General features: G+C 47.5%; 3 protein-coding genes across 5 annotated transcripts in view; 1 reads left to right on the top strand and 2 right to left on the bottom strand.

Annotated features, from left to right (window-relative positions):
- Positions 1–3,074: 3,074 nt before the first annotated feature.
- ZMAT5 (zinc finger matrin-type 5) lies at positions 3,075–12,800 on the bottom strand. 2 transcript variants are annotated; one of them, XM_058158724.1, is made up of 6 exons: positions 12,695–12,800; positions 9,547–9,680; positions 8,108–8,170; positions 7,341–7,421; positions 3,940–4,051; positions 3,075–3,627 (listed from the first exon to the last, which is right to left on the bottom strand). In XM_058158724.1, exons 2-6 carry the CDS (start codon positions 9,671–9,673, stop codon positions 3,498–3,500), a joined length of 513 nt encoding a protein of 170 aa, XP_058014707.1. In that variant the 5' UTR covers positions 9,674–9,680; positions 12,695–12,800; the 3' UTR covers positions 3,075–3,497. The 2 variants fall into 2 exon arrangements, with proteins under 2 accessions (XP_058014707.1, XP_058014706.1); XM_058158723.1 differs by lacking the exon at positions 12,695–12,800 and adding an exon at positions 11,025–11,162.
- A 106-nt stretch (positions 12,801–12,906) lies between these two features.
- Positions 12,907–14,726, top strand: LOC131185723 (cytochrome b-c1 complex subunit 9). Its single transcript, XM_058158519.1, has 2 exons — positions 12,907–13,093; positions 14,469–14,726. Exons 1-2 carry the CDS (start codon positions 12,953–12,955, stop codon positions 14,514–14,516), a joined length of 189 nt encoding a protein of 62 aa, XP_058014502.1. The 5' UTR covers positions 12,907–12,952; the 3' UTR covers positions 14,517–14,726.
- Positions 14,727–14,868: 142 nt separating this feature from the next.
- The window catches only part of ASCC2 (activating signal cointegrator 1 complex subunit 2), a 28,019-nt gene continuing 20,781 nt past the window's right edge, over positions 14,869–22,106 (bottom strand). For both annotated transcript variants that reach the window (XM_058158517.1, XM_058158516.1), the window contains 5 exons: positions 21,785–21,904; positions 20,053–20,277; positions 19,259–19,358; positions 17,740–17,816; positions 14,869–16,278 (listed from right to left, as the gene is read on the bottom strand). In XM_058158517.1, the coding sequence (XP_058014500.1) occupies positions 16,107–16,278; positions 17,740–17,816; positions 19,259–19,358; positions 20,053–20,277; positions 21,785–21,904 (694 nt within the window). In that variant the 3' untranslated portion in view covers positions 14,869–16,106. The remainder of the gene's footprint in view (positions 16,279–17,739; positions 17,817–19,258; positions 19,359–20,052; positions 20,278–21,784; positions 21,905–22,106) is intronic.

The following is a 22,106-nucleotide window of genomic DNA, read 5'->3' as shown; positions in this document are numbered from 1 at the left end:
TTTTTATTGATTTTTTTCAATTTCCACCCCTTACACACATACATGATTTATGAACAGAGTATTGGCCATATCAAGTCTTATACAATTCAATATATTCAAATATATTCTACTTAGTTACAATGTTTGCCAACATATTCTTTTCTCATAATTTTTATTCATATCCTAATATTTCCTTGCTCATTTCACTAAGTCACATCTTCTTTTGCCCTCAAATTCTAATTTCTCCACTTTGATTGGTATGCATTCTCTTTCATTCTTTTCTTTAACGGTTTCAATTTTTATCCTAATATATTCAAATATATTCGGGGTTGCCTTTCTTCCAGTTCATTTTTTTCCTTTTCACAGCAATCCTTTCTTCTTCTCATTCCTCTTCCTCCCTTCTTTCATTCTACCTATTTTCTTCTCTCCTCTCCTCACCCCGTTCCTAAGAGGTCCATAAAGTGGGCGCGCATAAGCGCACCAGCGTGCCTACCGTCCCTGTCCTACTGTCCCCATTTATTGGTATCCATTCCTTGTTCATGTCCATGTTTATACGTGCTACCAGCTATCTTGCACATGTCCGACAAACTAAATAAAATAAAAACAAAACTCCGTAAAATTCATTGCCGGGAACTGGCTATTCATCCTGCACTTTCTTCCGAAGTTTTAGCATTTCTGAATGCCGCTGGTTTCTCTCTGGCCTTCGAATGGTGGTTTATGATGAAGTTCCATTTCCGGATCCAACCTAATCAGGGACCCAGCCAACTTCTGCCCTTGGGAAGGGCCATGGGAGTAGAAATCTATTCTTTTGTGGATTTATTTCCGTACGTTTGTCAGCCACCCCATCACAGGCGTTAGCCTGCTCCCCATAAAATATAAACCACTAATGATAAAAGCGGAATATTCCAATGTAAAACTGTCAAGCTAAAATTCAGAGGCGTATATCAACAACAACAAAAAAAATCTATCTTCCAGAAATCTGGGAGGAAAATAATAATCACTTACCAGGCATGCATTCTGCAAAGAACATGCTTCTGAGCATGGGCAGAGTGCTACTTTAGTTTCCTGACGGATGCTGGGTTGTTTTATGCTATGGAGGTGGGGGGGGTCTTGTAAAAGCAGCCAGGGGGCTTTTCTTTAAGAGGGCTGATTGGGGGCAAAGGAGCCCCAGGGGGTGTATCATGCATCTGTCAGAAATGGTGTACGGTCTCCTGCTTGGGTGGGGGGTTGGACTAGATGACCTACAAGGTCCCTTCCAGCTCTGTTATTCTGTATCTGTATCTGTATCTCTTTTGGTACAAGAAATTGTGAACATCTTCACCTTGAGTGTACAAAATGCCTCAAGGGGCCAGGATAGCACCTGAGGAAGGCCTGCAGAAGGTCCAAGCTCCCACCTCTGGAGGCAATTACAAGTAATCCTCAAGTTATGAGGACAATTGAGCCCAACATTTCTGCCGCTAAGCGAGGCAGTGAGCTTTGCCCCATTTTACAGCCTTTGTGGTCACAGTTGCTCAGTGAATCACCGCCGTTAATAACACGGTCGTTAAACGAATCAGGCTTTCCTGTTGCTCATCCGAAGGTCGCAAAATGGGATCACGTGACACTCTCCCCCTCCCGGGAGACTGCAACTGTCGTAAATATGAAACTGGATTTTGTCTCCGGTGCTTGGCTGCTGAACGTTGGTCACCTCAGAACTGGAAGCCTTCCAACCACTAGTTCTTACTCCCACTTGTACAGTTATTTGCAAACATTCTGAGCGGTGTGAGTTTTGAGCCATCGCGCTGCGTATTTCTGCAGAGCGGTGCGGTGGCCTCAAAGGGGAGTTCTCGCCTCGCAATCAGGAGGCTGTGAGTTCGATCCTAGGTAGAGGCAATTATTTCTCTCTCTCTCTGGGCACAGTGAGAATATATCTGCCGAATAAAACTCCGCACTGGGGACAGGAAGGGCATCCGGCCAGTAAACACTCCGCTCCATTCAATTGCCAAGATTCTACCCCGCTAAAGGATTATGGGGTCATTAAAAGATGATGATGATGACTCTACATATTTGTGCCTTCCCTCAGCGATCTCGCTGGTTAAAACGGTCATTAAAAGGAAGATTTAAAAAAAAATAATAATAATAACGCTTCCAATGATTAAAACTCTTTTCCCTCAGGACTTTATTAACAAGAAACACACACACACAAGTTAAATAGGGTTTCTTTAAACAGAAACACAATTAAAATAAGGTTGTTGCATTGGCCAGCTGACGAAAAATGTTGTGAGTGGAGATTTGTAGAAAGCAAGCCGTATATTTTCCTAGGAGTGACAGTTCAGTATTTGCCAATTCGCGGCTCGCGGCAATTTTATAGCAATAACAAGAATTTACTATATGTATGCTTTCGTCCTTAGCAGGTGTCCCGATGCCTGTTAAAAGAGAATTAATCCTCATTAATATGTAACTTTCCTTTGCTGATGTTTAAATTGAGCAGCTCCTGGGGGTGAGGAGTGGGTGAGAAATAGAGAGGTTGTAAGGCAATAAAACCTCGAAGCAGCCCATCGAAAGCAACTTCTTTATATCATATTTTTTGGACTACAAAATGCCCTTTTTTGTCTCCCAAAAGGGGGTGAAAATGTCTGTGCGTTTTATAGATCGAACATTGCCGAAGCTCTGCCCACCTGCCGGCCGTTTTTTGGCCTCCGCATGTCCCGTTTTCAGGCCTTTTTTCAACTCGTTTTCTAGGATTTTTTTGGCCTGTTTTTGAGGCTTTTTGGGGCTGTTTTTGAGGCATTTTTGTCCCGTTTTTGAGGCTTTGTCAGGCCGTTTTTGAGGCATTTTCGGCCCATTTTTGAGGCGTTTTCGGCCCGTTTTTGAGGCGTTTTCGGCCTGTTTTTGAGGTGTTTTTGGCCCGTTTTTGAAGTGTTTTCAGCCCGTTTTTGAGGCGTCTTCAGCCCATTTCTTAGGCATCTTCAGCCAGTTTTTGAGGCGTTTTCAGCTGGTTTTTGAGGCGTTTTCAGCTGGTTTTTGAGGCGTTTTCAGCCCGTTTGTGAGGCATTTTCAGCCCATTTTTGAGGCATTTTCAGCCCGTTTTTGAGGTGTTTTTCAGCCAATTTTCCCCCCCAAAAAATGGGCCGAAAAACGCCTCAAAAATGGGCCGAAAATGGGGTGCGCCGAGGCCAAAAACTTTTTATTGTTGTTTTTCCTCTTCTAAATTTAGGTGCGCCTTATAGTCTGAAAAATACGGTTAAGCTGAATTTCGGAGACTATCCTTGCTGCTCCGGCTCAGCACCGCAGATCGAGGGAAGCCCCCTGGCGCTGGGAGTAATTAACGGAGACCATTTAAATAAATTTATTCTAATGGTTTGTTCGGTCCTTGGATGTGCTTCGGTTTCGGTATCCTTCCTGCAATTTCTAAATTAGCCGGCGGCGGTGCAGGAATTTCTGGAAATGTCTTCGGCGAAATTCTCTTTGTTTTCTTCCAGAGGGCCCGCCAAGAATCCGCAGCCAGACATGGTCCGTCGGTTCATCTCCCGCCGCTCTCAGCCCCAATGGAGACCCGGAGGGATCATCCATCCGCCAGGAGGGGGCGCTCTCAGGGAGGGTGGCAGTTCCTGGACCGGGGGCCAACCTGGCGGATATTGGAAAACCAATTCTTCTTCAGAAAGAGGACTAGGAGGAAAGAAGAAAAAAATACCTGATTTAGGGAAAAAAAATGTTTTCACAATGCCACTCTTTACGCAAAAATTGGGGCTGCTGCAAAGGTTATAACGGCGAAAAAGGTCGTGAAGTCCCCTTTTTTCAGTGCTGTTGTAACTTTGAACGGTCGCTAAATGAACGGTTGTAAGTCAAGGACTACCTGTATACCCTCCAACAATAAAGCCGAGTTCCGAAATTTCTTGCAGTATCCGTTTTGTGGAGCTGGGATACCTCAAAAGGCCGGACAACTTTCGGCTTCCCTTGCCGATGGCGGAGAACACATACCTGTCTCTCTGAGCTGCCCGTAGCCGCTTGGCGCGTTTCTCCAACCATTCTTCGATGGTGCCCGCTGGGAGCACTGTGCCATCCTGCTGCTGCTCTTTCGCTCTCCTCTCCTCTGTTTGGAGGGTAAGGGAAGAAGATATGATGAGATGATGAGACGAGACGAGACGAGACGAGACGAACAGAACAGAACAGAACAGAACAGAAAAACAGAACAGAATAAAATTAGTTGGAAGGGACCTTGGCGGTCTTCTAGTCCAACCTCCTGCTCAGCCAGCAAAGCCTAGTGCAGGACTAGTGTTCTGTCCCCCCTCGCCTCCATCCAAGCGATGGCTTAATCAGCTCTGGCAGCAAACTAGCGAACGTCTGCCAAGTGTCTCTGTTATCTCCCTTGATGCCGATGAGTCACCCAGGAACAAATAGTACTTCAGCTCTTATTTAAGCAGTTGATTTGCCTGCTATGAAGAGGCACAGCAGCTCTTGCTGGTTTTATATCCCGTGGGGTGTGGCTCCATGACTCAGCACTTCCTAGGCCTGCCCCACCCCTGCTTCTGTTGTTCCCGCCTCTCCTGCCTACGAAACCTAGGGTCCAGCCAGGCCTGATTGCCATCAGCTGGGTCTGCAGGCGTGGCCTGGGTGGGGGAAGAGTCAGGGGACGGAGGCCTCGTTATCTCTTCCACCTGGCCTGTTTCTGGCTCCTGGAGCTGAGCCAGGGAAGCCAGTGCTCCCAAAGTAAGTCCTGATGGCCCTTCCCCCTCACTTTCCAAGTCACTTTCTGGCAGGGGGCCCGGCTCGGGGGGCGCAGACACAACAACTAGAACTTACCGTCTCCTGCTTTCTAGCCTGGTGCCTTAACCACTAGACTGACTGTCTCTCCCCTTTCTACCTACTGAAGTTCGGCTCCTCTGCCCTCTCTGCTTCGCCCCCTCCTTCTCTGCATGCCGGAAGTCTGCCCACCTTCCCAATATTCCAGCCACCTGTGCGAGCCCAGCCAGGCCTGGATGTTGAAAATGGTAAACATTTCCCGACAGGGTGTGAAATTAACGCCGCTGTTCAAGCCGAGTGACGGATTGTGCCGGTTTGACAGTGGCAGCCAATTCATCTTCTTGCCCGTTGAATAATAATGAGAGCCAAGCGCCGGGAGATCGCTAGCATGTTAGAGCTCTGTGAGGTTTTATAGAGGAGCCAGCCTGAGGCGAGGCTGAAATCGCTATCCCAGATATGAAAGGGACGCAGTGGCTCAGTGGCTAAGATGCTGAGCTTGTCGATCGAAAGGTCTACCTGCAAAAAAATAAAATAAAATAAAGTAAAATAAATAAAACAAAATAAACAAAACAAAATAAATAAAATAAAGTAAAATAAAGTAAAACAAAATAAAGTAAAATAAATAAAACAAAATAAATAAAAAAATAAAATAAAGTAAAGTAAAATAAATAAAACAAAATAAATAAAGCAAAATAAACAAAACAAAATAAAGTAAAATAAGTAAAATAAAGTAAAACAAAATAAAGTAAAATAAAGTAAATTAAAATAATAAAGTAAAATAAATAAAACAAAATAAATAAAATAAATAAAATAAAGTAAAACAAAATAAAGTAAAGTAAAGTAAAGTAAAATATAATAATAAAATAAAATAAATAAAACAAAATAAATAAAATAAAGTAAAATAAAATAATGAAATGAAATGAAATGCTACGGGGGTGCAGCTTGATAGTGAAGTAAACCTTGTTCCCATATTTTTCCTGGGAGAAATTCTATATGCTTCCTGATGGGGTGGGGATTAGGGGCAGGATACCCACGTCGGCTCTGTTTTAATGATTGCCATTAAATTGCCATTTATCGATTTCTGTCCTAGCAACATAACACACAGTTCCCTGGGCGGCTTGCAACCCAGAGCCGTATAAATTAAAATGCAACCATCAGTCGAGGCGGGGAGGGTAAAAAAAAACTCACGCAGCCTATAAATTGCAGCAGCAGGCAGTAAAATCAAGCCACCGAAGCCACCTTCCTGGCCCAGAGCAGAAATAAAAGCGATGGGAAAGTGAAGGAGGGGAAAGAAAGAAGCTGAGCTGCTTAAAAAAAAAACCGAGAAGAGGTTTGAAGAGGGCAGATAAGAAAAAAAGTCAATCCAAATTAAAACCATCAGGGATGTGATTTAAAGCAAAGCCAATGACTTCTGATATTAAGCGAGTGGGTTCATTTTCAAGATATTTTAACACGAGGTGTAAAAAATATTTAACCATTTAAAGGAAGGCTGGCGGCTGGCGGAGAGGGTTAACGTTGTACTGGATTAAAAATATAAACAAGTGTTGTTGTTTTCTAAACTTGGCCGCTTTAGAATTAAAACTTTCACTCGGAATAATGCATTCAGTTTTGGTCGCCACGATGTAAGAAAGATGTGGAGACTCTAGAAAAGAGTGCAGAGAAGAGCAACCAAGAGGATTAGGGGACCGGAGGCTAAAATATAAGAAGAACGGTTGCTGGAATTGGGGATGTCTAGTTTAATGGAAAGAAAGACTAGGGGAGACATAATAGCAGTCTTCCAATATTTGAGGGGCTGCCACAGAGAGGAGGGGGTCAAGCTATTCTCCAAAGCACCTGAGGGCAGGACAAGAAGCAATGAACAGAAAGTAATCAAGGAGGAAGGAAGGAAGGAAGGAAGGAAGGAAGGAAGGAAGGAAGGAAGGAAGGAAGGAAGGAAGGAAGGAAGGAAGGAAGGAAGGAAGGAAGGAAGGAAGGAAGGAAGGAAAGAAAGAAGCAAGCAAGTAAGCAAGCATTTTTATCTATCCATAGTTTAATGAAAATAAGGTCCAGGAATGACATGATAGCAGTCTTCCACTATCTCAGGGGCTGCCCCAAAGAAGAGGGAGTCAAGCTATTCTCCAAAGCACCAGAAGGCAGGACAAGAAGCAATGGGTGGAAACTAATCAAGGAGAGAAGCAACTTAGAACTAAGGCAGAATTTTCCTGACAGTTAGAACAATTAACCTGTGGGACGATTTGCCTCCAGAACTTGTGAACGCTCCAACACTGGAAGTTTTTAAGAAGATGTTGGACAACCATTTGTCTGAAGTGTTGTAGGGTTTCCTGCCTGGGCAGGGGGTTGGACTAGAAGACCTCCAAGGTCCCTTCCAACTCTGTTATTCTATATTCTAATCAAGGAGAGAAGCAACTTAGAAACTAAGGAGAAATTTAGTGACAGTGAGAACAATTAATCAACGGAACGACATGCCTCCATAAGTTTTGGGTGCTCCCACACTGGAGGTTTTCAAGAAGAGACTGGGCCGCCATTTGTCTGGAACGGTCCAGGATCTCTGCTTGAGGAAGGGGTTGGACTAGAAGACCTCGAAGGTCCCTTCCAACTCTGTTTTTCCCTTAACTGTTTCTCACTTCACCTTCTCTTACCTTGTACCTGCATGTTCAGCTTCTCCAGATCTACCCCCGTCATGTGAGAAAATCTACAGTTGGAGCCAAAATCGCAGTGGCCTGCAAGGAAGGGATCGAGGCAAGCATTAAGCATGAAGTCCTTCTCAAAACGTTTTCCTCCGTCAACCCCAAATCGCTTACGGAAAAGAAAAGAAAAAAATCTTCACGAACTTGAAGGACTGGTAAGCGCCTTCCTTCAGCCCCGTCGTAACTTCCATGGGGGTCACTGAACGAGCGGTCATAACCCGAGGACCACGTGCGTTATAAAAACGAGACGGCGAAATTATTTGGATGTCCGTTTCCATAAATTAGCAATTTCATTCATTTTCATATCTCAACAGAAATACTTGGGGAGGTTTTTCAAATATGTTTTAGTACACTTTAAAGGTGAATGTTCCCCTCGCACGTACGTGCTCGTCGTTCCCGACACTAGGGGGCGGTGCTCATCTCCGTTTCAAAGCCGAAGAGCCAGCGCTGTCCGAAGACGTCTCCGTGGTCATGTGGCCGGCATGACTCAATGCCAAAGGCGCACGGAACGCTCTTTCCTTCCCACCAAAGGTGGTCCCTATTTTTCTCCTTGCATTTTTTTACCTGCTTTCGAACTGCTAGGTTGGCAGAAGCTGGGACAAGTCACGGGAGCTCACCCTGTTACACGGCACTAGGGATTTGAACTGCTGAACTGCCGAACTTTTGATCAACAAGCTCAGCATCTTAGCCACTGAGCCACCAGGCCCTCTTCAGCATACCTGTTTGCAAAAATTTCCGACAGGGTTTCTTTGTCTGTTCCTCCTGTAAGATGGTTGCAGCATCTGTAGAGAAAAAAGAAAATCACAAACAGGAGGAGGAGGAAGAAAAAATGTGAAGAGAACAGCTGGTGATTCTACAACAGACTCTCTTTCTGGGCATAAAAGCAGGTGGGGCTACACGCAGTTGTAAGTTAAAGGCTACGCGTAGCTCCTCGACTTACAACCCTCGAACCCAACATCTCCGCTGCTAAGCAGGACCGTCGTTGAGTTCTGCCCCGTTTTTACGACCTTTCTTGCCAGAGCAAATCGTTCAGCGAAATCGCTGCGGCGGTTAAGTCACACGGTCATTAAGTGAATCTGACATCCCTGTTGTGACAATAAGGTCGCAAAACGGGACCGTGGGACCCCGGGACGCTGCCAACGTTCATTAGATATGACTCGGTTGCCGAGCGTCCAAATTTCAATCGGGGATGCTGCAACGGTGCGAAAAACGGTCCTAAGTCATTTTTCTCAGGGCTGTTGTAACTTTTGAACGGTCACTAAATGAAGGGTTGCAAGTTAAGGACTCTCTGTACCTGTATGTCCAAGATTTTGGGTGCACACCGTGTATATTGTGACCCAGGATCAAATAGGTAGTAGGAAACTCAGTCGGTGAAAAAGGAAACAAACTTTATTCGAACAGCTGAGAATTAACTTCATTCCCAGCGTGGTTCAACTAAATTAAAACAAAGTCCTCCCAACACAAATTCCTCAGTCCTATCACAAACCTTGGTCCAATTAGGCAAACTGCCAAAGGCCTGCCTTGGCAAACGTTCAGAAGACACTGATACAAAATAAATGCAACAAGACAAAGTTATCAACGTTGTTTTCCGGCAAAGCTCAAACGCCGTTGCTGGTCTTTTAAGCTTTATGGGAGGGTCCAATCATCTCTTGGCCTTACTCCTGAGTCGTCCTCTTTGCTTGAGCTGCTCTTGCCTTCTGGCAGCTCTTCTCATGCGTGCATTAGGAACAGGCTCCTCCTGTTCCTCTGCCTCACTACTATCAGCCTCTGGAGGCTCCGTAGTCTGCACCTCACTCCCCGATGGCCCTGGCCCCACCTCAGCCTCCGACGCAGAGCCCTCATCCGGGCCTTCCCCAGCCTCCAGAACTGGCCCACATTCTTCCTCAGCCTCATCGCTGTCCGACTCCGTTGCCAGCTCCGCAGGCTGCCGGCGGACCGCAACAGCATAATCCCAGGTGCAGGAGAATGATCCATGGCTATTCCACCCCCCCGGCCACCTCCCTGCCCCCCGGTCCTACTGACATACTTTGCTGAACCAGATGTTCATACAGAGAGACAGGGCAGAATAAACATCTGGAACCCCCCAACAGCTCTCCTTGAACCCCTGCAGCTCTCCCTGTACCGCCAAAACACCAGAGCAGCTGTTCGGTTTTCTTACCTCGAAAGAGATCGTACCAGACTTTCTTGGCTCTTAAATGTTGCACCCCGTTCAAGTGTTTTTTCCTGTTGTGAAGGTTGTCCTGGAAAGTCCGATCGCAGTAATCGCAAAAATACCGCTTCCCCATTCTGAACCTGCAAATAGCAATAGCAACGGCGTTTAGACTTATATGCCGCTTCGCGGTGCTCGACAGCCCCTTGCAGAGTCAGCCTCTTTACAGAGTCAGTCTCTTGCAAACCCCAACAATCCGGGGTGCTCATTTTACAGAAGGATGGGTCAACTTTGAGCCAGTCTGGATCGAACTCCTGGCGGCGGGCAGAGTTAGTCTGCAATATTGCATTCAGATAGATCGAAAGACAAGAGACAGAGAGACAGACATAGGTAGATAGGAATAGCCCTTAGATTTATATGCCGCTTCACAGTGTTTTACAGACCCTCTCTAAGCGGTTTACAGAGTCAGCCTCTTGCCCCCAGCAATCTGGGTCCTCATTTTACCCACCTCGGCAGGATGGAAGGCTGAGTCAACTCTGAGCCAGTCAGGATTGAACTGCTGGCAGTCGGCAGAGTTAGCCTGAAATATTGCATTCTAATCATTGTGCACCATGGATGGATGGATGGATGAATGGATGGATGGAAGAAAGGGAAGGAAGGGAGGGAGAGAGGGGAACAGCAACAGCAATTGTCCGTAGACTTATATACCTGTGAAGCGGTATATAAGTCTAACTGCTATTGCTATACCGCTTTCCAGCCCTCTCTAAGCAGCTTACAGAGTCAGCCTGTTGCCCCCAATAATCTGGGTCCTCATTTTACCCACCTCGGAAGGATGGAAGGCTGAGTCAACCTTGAGCCGGTCAAGATAGAACTGCTGACAGTTGGCAGAGTTAGCCTGCAATACTGACTTTTAACCACAGGGAGGGAGGGAGGGAGGGAGGGAGGGAGGGAGGAAGGAAGGAAGGAAGGAAGGAAGGAAGGAAGGAAGGAAGGAAGGAAGGAAGGAAGGAAGGAAGGAAGGAAGATATCAATAGCACTTAGATTTATATACCGCTTCACAGAGCTTTCCAGCCTTCTCTAAGCAGTTTACAAAGTCAGCCTCTTGCCCCCAACAATCTGGGTCCCCATTTTACCGACTTCGGAAGGATGGAAGGCTGAGTCAACCTTGAACCTGGTGAGAATCGAACTGTCAGATTGCAGGCAGCCAGGAGTCAGCAGTAGCAGCCTGCAGTCCTGCGCTCTGACCACTGGGCCACCAAGGCTAAAGAAAATATACCTTCGCAAGATCTTTTTAAGATGCATGTTGGACTTCGATTCCCAGAAGTCAACATTTTAAGTTTACTTTCTTTCTTTCTTTTTTTCTCTCTCCTTGCACACTTTTATTGTAAAATTCTGATAGAAATGGTTTAAAAAAAAACACACACACACACAAAAAAAGAGCCACACAATCAGCTTTGGTTGCCCTGGCTCGGAAATCATTAGCTAACCCAAAGGGCGATTGTGTTCCAATTTTCTTGGGCTTCGATGTAAGTGGCAAGTTTGGGATTTTGACATGTCGGAACCGCTGCTCCTAAATCGAGTTTTTCCTAACCACCTGCAGGGCCGAAAATTGAATCTGGAACTTCCTGCAGGCAAAAGTAGAAGTTACAAACTCTTTGGTCAGGATTACATTACATTTTTTTAACCCATCTATTCCTCCGAAAGAAAACCCTGAGCATTTATGTGTAGGTTAGCTAGATGCACAAACGGATAGATTTGTATTATCATCCTTGTTCTAATTGTACGGAGGATTTATCGGGTGTATTAACAGCAGTCTCGATTTCAATTTCATGGGTAAATAAATAAAACGGTGCATTTCGGTGCAGCGTTGAACGGACGTTCGGCCCTGACACGGCTTCTAATTTAATCAATGCATCGAAGTGGGATTTTTTTTTTTTTAATTTACATTTCTACCCCGCCCTTCTCCGAAGACTCAGGGCGGCTTACACTATGTTAGCAATAGTCTTCATCCTATTTGTATATTATATACAAAGTCAACTTATTGCCCCCAACAATCTGGGTCCTCATTTTACCTACCTTATAAAGGATGGAAGGCTGAGTCAACCTTGGGCCTGGTGGGACTTGAACCTGCAATAATTGCAGGCAGCTGTTGTTAATAACAGGCTGTTTAGCAGCGTGCGCCACTCATTTACAAAAATGAATAGGAATCGGGCGCAAACAACCAGATCCGGAGGGTGAAGAGTTCGATGAGCTATTTTATTGTTCATGCCTATAGCACAGGAATCTTCTCAGACCGACCGTTTGCTCCTGGGCCAGACTAGCTGAGCCCCGGGGAGTGGTCAAAGGAAGAATTAGTCTGGAATCTCTACATAGGCATCAGAGGGAAACCAGAAACTGCCAAAGAAGCCAACAGCAAAGACCCCAACCAAAAGAATCCCTCAGACCGTCCCCCACCGAAACTGACAAGGCAAGACCCTAGAATATAAAGTGAGAGCAAACAGCACTCCTAACTAGCACTGATGATGCTACCTAGTTGGGTAATAAAACGTCAGCAAGAAAACTGCCAGGCTCAGAAAGCACCTCCTTCTCCTCCTCCTCCTCCCTGCAAATCCCACTCCCTTCTAGCACTGATGATGTTATCCAGCTGGGTCATGAAACGTCTGCAAGAAAACCACTGAACTCAGAGATCACCCAGGAGCCCACAGTCCTCCTAGCACTGATGATGTTACCTAGGTGGGTCATGAAACGTCTGCAAGAAAACCACCAAGCTTAGACAACAGCCAAGACCCCACAGTCTTCCTCCTCCTCCTCCTAGCACTGATGATGTTACCTAGCATGGGTCCTGAAACATCTGCAAGAAAACCACTGAGCTCAGATATCATCCAGGACCCCACAGTCCTCCTTCTCCTCCTCCTTCCCTCTTCCCCCTTCTCTTCCTCCTGCAAATCCTAACTCCCTTCTAGCACTGATGATGTTACCTAGCTGGGTCATGAAACGTCCGCAAGAAAACAGGCAAGCTCAGAGATCACCCAGGACCCTTCATTTCAACCCTGAGCTTATAAACATTCTCCTTTATTTAATGATGGGAGCTGTAGTACCTGCCCTACCTCTCCAGGACAACCCACAGAGTGGGGTCCAAGCAGACCCTACTACTCACCCTCCGGGTTTCTCCCTCCGCTTGTTTCAGCATTCAAATCCCAGAGGCCTCCGCGCTCGGGCTTCAAGGCAATTAACGGGCGGGGCATCTTGGGAAACGTAGTTCAACTTCCTTAAAGGAAGAGCGCAGGCGCAGCTTGATGGGGGGTGGGGCGGGAACCGGACTTCAAAGCCCAGAATTCAGCGCGGTGCATTTCCCCCCCTCTTTCCGGTGGCTGAGTCTCGAAGTGCGCCTGCGCAGTAGCCTCAAGCGTCCAAGATGGCGTTGGTGCAGCAGCTGTACCGGTTCGTCTTCCGCCGCACGTCCACGCTGGTTTTCACGGTCGTGGTGGGCGCCGTGATTTTCGAGCGGGGCTTCGACCAGGCCACGGAGGCGATTTTCTGCCGCCTCAACGAAGGGGTGAGTCAGCCCCGGGTCGGGTGGGCCTGCGCAGGCCGCAGCCGGGGACTTGCGTGAAAGGCGGGCCGGAGTCAGTTGAAGGTCAGGCGGGCTGGCGTTTCACTCGAGGCCGAGGCTTCGGCCTTGCCGCGCTGCTTCTAGGTATAGTAGGGGCAACGCGCGTTTTTGGGAAGCAGGTGCTTCGCTGCGGCCTGCCTTCCTGGGCTTGCCCAGAGCTGTGCGCTTTCGGCTCCTGGTCTTTTGCAGGCCGCGTTGCAAGGCCCCCGAGGCTGGGTGTCTTGGGGTGAAACGGGGCGTGGGTGGGAATCACGGCTGCAAGAAAACAACCAAGCTCAGAGGGCACCAAGGACCCTACAGTCCTCCTCCTAGCACTGATGAAGTTACCTAGCTGGGTCATGAAACGTCTGCAAGAAAGCAATCAAGCTCAGAGCACATGAAGGACCCCACAGTCCTCCTCCTCCTCCTCCTAGCATTGATGATGTTACCTAGTTGGGTCATGAAACGTCTGCAAGAAAGCAATCAAGCTCAGAGCACATGAAGGACCCCACAGTCTTCCTCCTCTTCCTCCTAGCATTGATGATGTTACCTAGTTGGGTCATGAAACGTCTGCAAGTAAATAACCGAGCTCAGAGAGCACAAAGGAGCCCATAATCCTCCTCCTCCAGCACTGATGATGTTACCTAGTTGGGTCGTGAAACATCTGCAAGAAAACAACCGAGTTCAAGAGAGCACCAAGGACCCTTCACTTTCAACCTTGAGCTACAAATATTTATCTTTCTCGGAGATTGCTTGGCCACGGCTCTGCAGTTTTCTTGGCAAGATTTCGGAATTGTTTTGCCGTTGTCTTCTTCCTGAGGTTGAAAGGAAGTCGTTGGCTGGAGGTCACCCAGATGACCTTGTGCCTAGGGCAGAATTAGAACTCGTGGCCTCTTTGGTTTCTAGCCGGGTGGTTTAACTGGCTCTCATATACACACACACACACACACACACCTAGAGAGATACACAGTGATGTAGTATATGTACACTGAAATGGTATAGGGTTTCCTAAAAGCCTGGGCAGGGGGTTGGACTAGAAGACCTCCAAGGTTCCTTCCGACTGTTATTCTATTCGCACATATATACATGCACAGAAATGCACGTAGAACCATACGTATACACATAATCTTTTTACCCTTGAAGGTACTTTCCTCTTTTATTTACCTTAAGTACTTTGGGGGCTGGCAGGGTGTTGGGTAGGTAGGTAACAGGCTAGTGAATTCCATTCTGCATCTTGAGTGGGCTGAGATTGAGGAATGATGTTTTGTTTAGTGACAAGCAGGTGCTTTCCCAAGTGTCCTCCGTATCTTTAACTCCATGCTTGTTTGTGTCTCTGCAGAGACTCTGGAAAGACATCAAGCACAGATACGAAGTCAAGCAAGACTGAGGCACAGCAGGTGAAACCTTGGATTCCGGTTGGATCCTCCGCCATCTTCACCCAGCGGCCCTTTGGTTTGTGGCCAGCTGTTCGTCCAGCAGCTGTTCATCCTTGTAAGATGGCCCGGTGTGCGCTACTCCAAGTGATGAAAAGATTCAAATGACTTTTTTTTTCCCTTTTGGGCTGAAAAAACAGCTTAATAAAATGCGCTCTCTAAGACGAAGCGTATTGTGTACTACCTCTGTCACTTGGAAGTTGCGGAATGCTTCTAAGGGGGGGGGGAGGTGTTTGACAAATGCTTTGTTGTGGGTTTTGTGTTGTGTTTTTTTTTTCCCTTTCAATCCATTCATATAGGAGCGAAGTTGTAGCGCAAGAGGCAACAAAAGTCATTGTATATCTTGTTTGCAACTTTGGGTTGGAATGGTAGTGAGATATGGCAGCGCTTGTCATATAAAATTTTGATTTTCCCATTTTAAGGGGTTACTTTATCAACCTTGTACTAATCGGCTGAAATAAATTCTGCATTAGTTCGAGTGGGAATCTGCCCTATTATGTGTTACTAAGAACCCTAAATCGGTAGTTACATGCAGAGGTGTAGAACCTGGGCCCTTGGGTTTTCTGTTTTCTGTTAGGCTGCAAGAAAATGTCCGCTGAAGCAAAGATCCCAGCAGAAGGGGATTGAATGCGATTTGCTTACTTGGGAGCACTTTGAGCCAATGGAAACAGTCCCCATTCCACTCGGGATCACAATGTTGAAATTTATTTATTTGCTGCCCGCCTCGCCGTGGAGCTTACAAATTAGACCGCCAGAAGCCAACATCTTGCAGCGCAATAAGTTGAGGTGGAAGTTTCACTCTGCTAGAAAAAAAAAACCCCACAGTGGAAGAGACGTGATCCAGCAAGGCAGCTGGCTTCTTAAGGACTGGCGCCTTGCTAGTGTCCTGCCATCAATCGGGGAAGGGAGGTGGGGTGGGGTGGGGGGAATAAATGGGCAACAAAGCTGTAAAGCTTTAGGATGTGGGGAAACTGGAAAGGGGGAATTGACGGTTGAAGAAGAGCGGTTTAGAATCCGGTTCGTGTTGGCACGCTGGCATCTTCAAGGCCGTTTACCGTGAGAATGGAATTTCACCAGCTCAAACACCTCAGCGTTTCCCAAAAATCTCCGTGGTGCTGCATTGGATACACATGGGTGGACTATTGGGGGGGGAGGGTTGGGAGAACCAGGGGGGGCGTTCTGTATTAGCGGCACGCGGGAACGTCAGGTTCCACCTGATTCTATTGCAATCAGCAGCTCGGTATAAAAGTGCCTTCCCACTTCCATCAAAGGGAGTCGAGGGTTTCCCTTTTCTAGGAGATCAGACAGGGGCAGGCCTGACAGAGGAACATGTAGGACAACTCAAAAACGGCAAAAAGTTTCCAGAGGAGCAAGTTTTAAAGAAAAGCCTTTCTCAACAACGCATCAATTTCCAAAGTCGCTCAACCCAACCCTACTGCAGGTCTGTAATCGCGGGTGGATTTGTGCTTCCCAAGGAAAATCATCTTTGCAAAAGGCAAGGTGCTTTTTCTCTCCCGGGGTGGCCTCCCTGGCGCGCCACTGTTTCAAGACGGGATCATGCCTTTACTGCGCTTCCGGTCAGCCATTGCACGCCTGTTATGGTTCGCCCTCGTCCCCTTGCTGGCTTCTTTCTTCCGTCGCTCCTGTACTGTCTCTCGGTTTTGGCCACGGCCCTTGGCACCGCCCGTCAAGGCTGCCGAGTTATCTGGCTTTTGCCTGCAAGAGAAAGCCGAACTGGGTATGTCTACTTTAATGAAAGGGAGGACTAGGGGAGACGTGATAGCAGTGTTCCAAATATTCGAGTCAATTAACAGATGAACAGAGTTGGAAAGGGACCTTGCAGGTCATCTAGCCCAACCCACCCACCCAAGCAGGAGACCCTACACCATTTCTGACAGATGGCAGTCCAGTCTCTTCTTGAAAGCCTCCACTGATGAAGCTCCCACAACTTCCGAAGGCAACTTCAGTTCCATTGGTTGATTGTTCTCACTGTCAGAAAATTCCTCCTTATTTCCAGGTTGAATCTCTCCTTGCTCAGTTTCCATCCATTCTTCCTTGTCTGGCCTTCAGGTGCTTTGGAAAATAAGTTGACCCCCCTCTTCTCTGTGGCAGCCCCTCAAATATTGCAAGACTGCTATCCTGTCTCCACTGGTCCTTCTCTTCACTAAGCTAGCCAGGCCTGTCGTATGTTTTAGCCTCCAGTCTCTTATCCAAAGAAAGGCAGGTGTTGAAGAGGAGGCCACTTGGAGGAAGAGAGAGAGAGAAGTTGAAGTAAGGACCAACACTGCAAGATGGAATTTCCAATTTGCAGAACCACCACCATGCTGGAGTAGTTTGCAAATGGACTCTTCCAAGCGCTTTGAGGGACTGCCACAAAGAAGTGGGGGGAGGGGTCGAGCTATTCTCCAAAGCACCTGAAGGCAGGACAAGAAGCAACGGGTGGAAACTAATCAAGGAGAGAAGCAACTTTAGAACTAAGCAGATATTTCCTGACCGTGAGAACAATGAATCAGCGGAACGACTTGCCTCCAGATGTTGTGAATGCAAAAAAGATGTGGAGACTCTAGAAAAGAGTGCAGAGAAGAGCAACCAAGAGGATTAGGGGACTGGAGGCTAAAACGTATGAAGAACGTTTGCAGGAATTGGATTATGTCTAATTTAATGAAAATAAGGACCAGGGGAGACATGATAGCAGTGTTCCAATATCTCAGGGGTTGCCACAAAGAAGAGGGAGTCAAGCTATTCTCCAAAGCACCTGAAGGCAGGACAAGAAGCAATGGGTGGAAACCAACCAAGGAGAGAAGCAACTTAGAACTAAGGAGGAAGTTCCTGACAGTGAGAACAATTAACCAGTGGAACTGTTTGCCTCCAGAAGTTGTGGGTGCTCCATCATTGGAGGTTTTTAAGAAAAGACTGAACAACTGTTTGTCTGAAATGGCACAGGGTCTCCTGCTTGGGCAAGGAGGGGGTGGACTAGAAGACCCCTAAGGTCCCTTCCAGGCCTATTGTTCCATGTTCTAAATATCTGGTGCCCTCTTAATTGGGTGGGAACTGCGACTCCCAGACTACCAAGCCAGCTTGGCAAATCGCAATCCTTGGTTGGACGCCTGGAACTCGGGACAAAGGTCAGGAGAGGGGACTGGGGTGGGGGGTGAGGGGCTTTGGAGGAATCCTTACCCTTTTCTTGCCAGGAAGGTCACCCGCCTGGCCTCAGCTCGCTCCCGGAGGACAGCTGGATCTTGAACAAAATGATCCTGTTACCAAGGAAAAAAGAAAGATCTTTGAGAAGCAGGGACCCCTTTCATCCATTCCCCTGGAACAGCCGGCAAAGTGAGGAGAACCTGTGGCTTAGAGGTTAATACATCTGCCTAATATGCAAGCAAGCCCCGGTTCGAATCCCAGAAGGGAACGGCTAACTGATGAGAACTAAACAGCTTGAAATAGATCTGTACTAGTCTCCCTTTATTTCTTTGTCAGTAAATATAAAATTAACACAAAAGAGTTTGTCGTGAAAGCGACTTGCCTGCGAGGGCTCCTGGATTGGGGCTGAAAGGCGAAAGGGAAGCAGTAGGTTCCCTCCCATATTTGGGTAGACCAGGTTGCTTCGATAGGAAAACAAAATCCATTATATATACACTGCTCAAAAAAATAAAGAGAACACCTACACAACACAATGTGCTGTATTTAATAAGAATATTTCATTCCTTCAGATCTAGGATGTCTTACAGTATTTTTGTGTTCCCTTTACTGTATATATATATATATGTAGGTCTTGGCATATTCGGGTCTTTTCCTGTGTAAGGTTGAGAGTATCTTGGTGACGTTTCGACGAGGTTTCACTCATCATCATCTCTCTCTCTCTCTCTCTCTCTCTCTCTATCTATCTATCTATCTATCTCTCTCTCCCGGTTCAAGACGAACTGGCCCAAACTGCTAGCATTTCACCCCTGCCTGTATGTTTATGGTATATATACATACATATAAATATACACATACACACACATACACATATATATAAAACACAAAATTTCTTTTTCGTATCTACCAGTTCCTCCAGAGACAGAGCGACCTTGAGAATAGGGGACTTCATAAAACGTTAAGTGCCAGCCTTTGAGTGTCTACCATTACAATATTCTCCCTCCACGGACCGGAACTGTCAACTCCATGGCATGTGGACACCGGACACCGGGACTCAAGGGACAACTGGTACGGCCACCCGCTGAGCCAGCTGTCTCGCCTCTCCTGGAAATTCTAGCTTTTCCCCAGGTGGATGGGCAGCAGAGCTGTGCTCTGCGAGAGGAAAGACCTTCACGATTGCTTTGTCATGCTGGCCGCCAGAGACAAGAGGAGGAATCGGACATGGTGAGCCGAGTCTTCCAATGCTCCTTCTTGAGACATGGCTGAAAAGTTTCAGCCATGTCTCTTCCTACCTTCCTACCTCCAAGCTCCTGCCATACCAGGGTCTACCACATCATGCTGTGGCTACTTAAGAGACAATGCTTCCCTAACAAGAGGGAAGGGAACCATTTCCTTGTTGCTCATTTTTGGAAAATTGCCGCAAAAATTGAGACAACCTGGAGTAGCCGCGGCTTCTGATCTCTTCCAATCTCTCCGGAGCTGCCTATCTTTTTCCCCTGTCCGAACCGCAGGATTATTCCATAACCTCTTCCCTCCCTCCAGAATTCCAGATCGTCACCTTTGTCGCCTCTTTGTCCTCCATCTCTTCCTCTTCCTCCTCTTCTTCCTCCTGCTCCTCTTCTTCTTTCGACCTCAGGACTTGAGGGATGGTGAACGGCCTTCAGGAAGACGGGACAACCACACAGTCAGGTTCCTCAAGGGCGGAATGGGACAACTTGCCACGGCCAATTAAAGTAAAGGTTCCCCTTGCGCGTATGTGCTAGTCGTTCCCGGAGCTCATCTCCGTTTCGAAGCCGAAGAGCCAGCGCTGTCCGAAGACGTCTCCGTAGTCATGTGGCTGGCATGACTCAACGCCAAAGGTGCATGGAACGCCGTTCCCTTCCCACCAAAGGTGGTCCTTATTTTTCTACTTTTTTTTTAATTATTATTTGAATTTATATCCCGTCCTTCTCCGAAGACTCAGGGTGGCTTACACTATGTTAAGCAATAGTCTTCATCCATTTGTATATTATATATAAAGTCAACTTTTTATTGCCCCCAACAATCTGGGTCCTCATTTTATAAAGGATGGAAGGCTGAGTCAACCTTGGGCCTGGTGGGACTTGAACTTGCAGTAATTGCAAGCAGCTGCTGTTAATAACAGACAGACTTAGTCTGCTGAGTCAACCAGAGGCCCTACTTGCATTTTTTTACCTGCTTTCGAACTGCTAGGTTGGCCGAAGCTGGGACAAATCACGGGAGCTCACCCCCGTTAAGTGGCAGTAGGGACTCGAACCACCGAACTGCCAACCTTTTAATCAACAAGCTCAGTGTCCCCTTGGTCTAAGATCACCGTTTAAAAGCCTGGCTCACCTCCTGCTGATTAGCTCGTCGTCAGAGTCCGCATCGTTGGCTCCCACCTGGTTGCCATCGTAGGTGTCGTCGTATTCGTCCTCGTAATCCTCCTGGGAGAAGAGGCGACCCCCGCTCGGTTCGGGGACCTCTTCGACAATCACGGAGTATTGGTTGTAGCGTTCTCGCTGCTCCTGCACCAGGCGCTTGTCGTTCAGCAGGCTTTTCGTGGTGGCTTTGTCGCTCCTGCGTCCGTGGAGAGGAATTACGGATAAAAGTCAGGGGGACAGAACTTGGGGGAACTGGGGGAATGGGAGGCTGCCTTTTATTCGAACATTCGGCTTCTGCCAATTGGAAAAAAAGAAAGAGCTCCAGGTTGAACTGTGGGCTCTTTGGTGCTGTGTCCTGAGCTTGGTTGTTTCCTTGCAGGCGTTTCATTAGCCAGATTCGGTAACATCATCAGTGCTAGGAGGGAGTGGGGTTTGCGGAGAGGAGAAGGAAAGGGAAAGTGGAAGAGGAGGAGGAGGAGGAGGAGCAGAAAGAGGAGGAAGATTGTTGGGTCCTTGGTGCTCTCTGAGCTTGATTGTTTTCTTGCAGGCGTTTCATTACCCAGCTAGCTAACTGTTGTGACTTGTCCTCCCTCCTCTCCTCAGCTGGGCCCCTCCCGTCTCCAGACGGGCCTTTTATCAGACTCTGAGTCTGATAATGAAGATGAACGGCCTGTCATGACTCCAGCCCCCGGCCCTGGCCCCATGTCCAGAGAGGATTCAAGGAGTGAAAGGAGAAGCCCAATAAACCTCACTCATACAGCGTGTGTTCTTTGGCTCAGCCTTCAGAGCAGGAAGCCAGCCAGGTGGTGGAATTACTTGGACCTACTCCCTCTGACCCCTCCCTTTCCCAGACACTGATAGCAGATCCAGCTGAAGACAATTCAGAGTAGGAGGACCCTCACTTCCGGAGATCTGAGAGGCGACGCCAGCAGAAGGAAGGGTGGGGCAGGCCTGGATAAATGCTGAGTCATGGAGCCACACCCCACAGCCTATATAAAGGACCTGCTTTTGGCATTCCAATTTTGAGTCAAGCAAAGTCTTATCTAGTTTGCTGATACCGGACCCTATCCCTGAAGTCACAACTTGGACTCCTGCCTGCCCTGATAAACCTCGAAGGAACTTTGCAAGCTGCAGAGGCTTCGTTGCCAAGTTTGTTACGGACTTCCTTGACTCGTTCGTCGGAGTGGGGGTGGGACACGACAGTAACATCCTCAGTGCTAGAAGGGAGTGGGGCAGAGAAGAAGAGGAGGAGGAGGAGGAGGAGGAGGAGGAGGAGGAGGAGGAATAGGAGGAGGAAGAGGAGAAAGATTGTTGGTTGCTTGATGCTCTCTGAGCTTAATCGTTTTCTTGCAGGCGTTTCATTAGCCAACTAGGTAACATCCTCAGCGCTAGAAGGCAGTGGGAAAGGAGAGGAGGAGGAGGAGGAGGAGGAGGAGAGGATTGTGGGGTCCTTGGTGCTCTCTGAGCTTGCTTGTTTTCTTGCAGACATTTCATTACCCAGCTAGGTAACACCATCAGTGCTAGTAAGGAATGGGAGTTTTCCCTTGAAGGGCGGGGGGGGGGGGGGGCAGGACAACCCACAAGTGGCCGCTACATGTTTGCCCAAACTAGTCCGAACCGGCTGGATACCCCCTCTGGTCCCTCATCTAAAACCTGATACGGTGGAGCAAACCTGGATCGGATGAGAACAGCGCACACCTCACCTTTTGCCTTTCTGAATCCGAGAGACGTCCACCACATCCTTGCTGAAAACATCAAACTCGTCATCCTGGAACACGTTGCACCGGGAAGTGACAAGCGGAGTCGGGTCTGGTTTCACAGGCCTGGCAAAAAGAGTTGCGGTTAAAAGAAGAAGAAGGAGAAAAAAGAAAGAAGAAAGAAGAAAGAAGAAGAAGATGGAAGAAGAAGAAAGAAGGAGGAGGAGGAGGAGGAGGAAGAGTGGAGGAGAAGAAGAAGAAGAGGAGGAGGAAGAAGAAGAAGAAGAAGAAGAAGAAGAAGAAGAAGAAGAAGAAGAAGAAGAAGAAG

The sequence above is a fragment of the Ahaetulla prasina genome, chromosome 15, assembly GCF_028640845.1.
Source record: "Ahaetulla prasina isolate Xishuangbanna chromosome 15, ASM2864084v1, whole genome shotgun sequence".
NCBI classification, from domain to species: Eukaryota; Metazoa; Chordata; class Lepidosauria; order Squamata; family Colubridae; genus Ahaetulla; species Ahaetulla prasina.
Note: the sequence above shows the minus strand (reverse complement) of the source record. Positions and strands in the feature narration are given on the sequence as shown.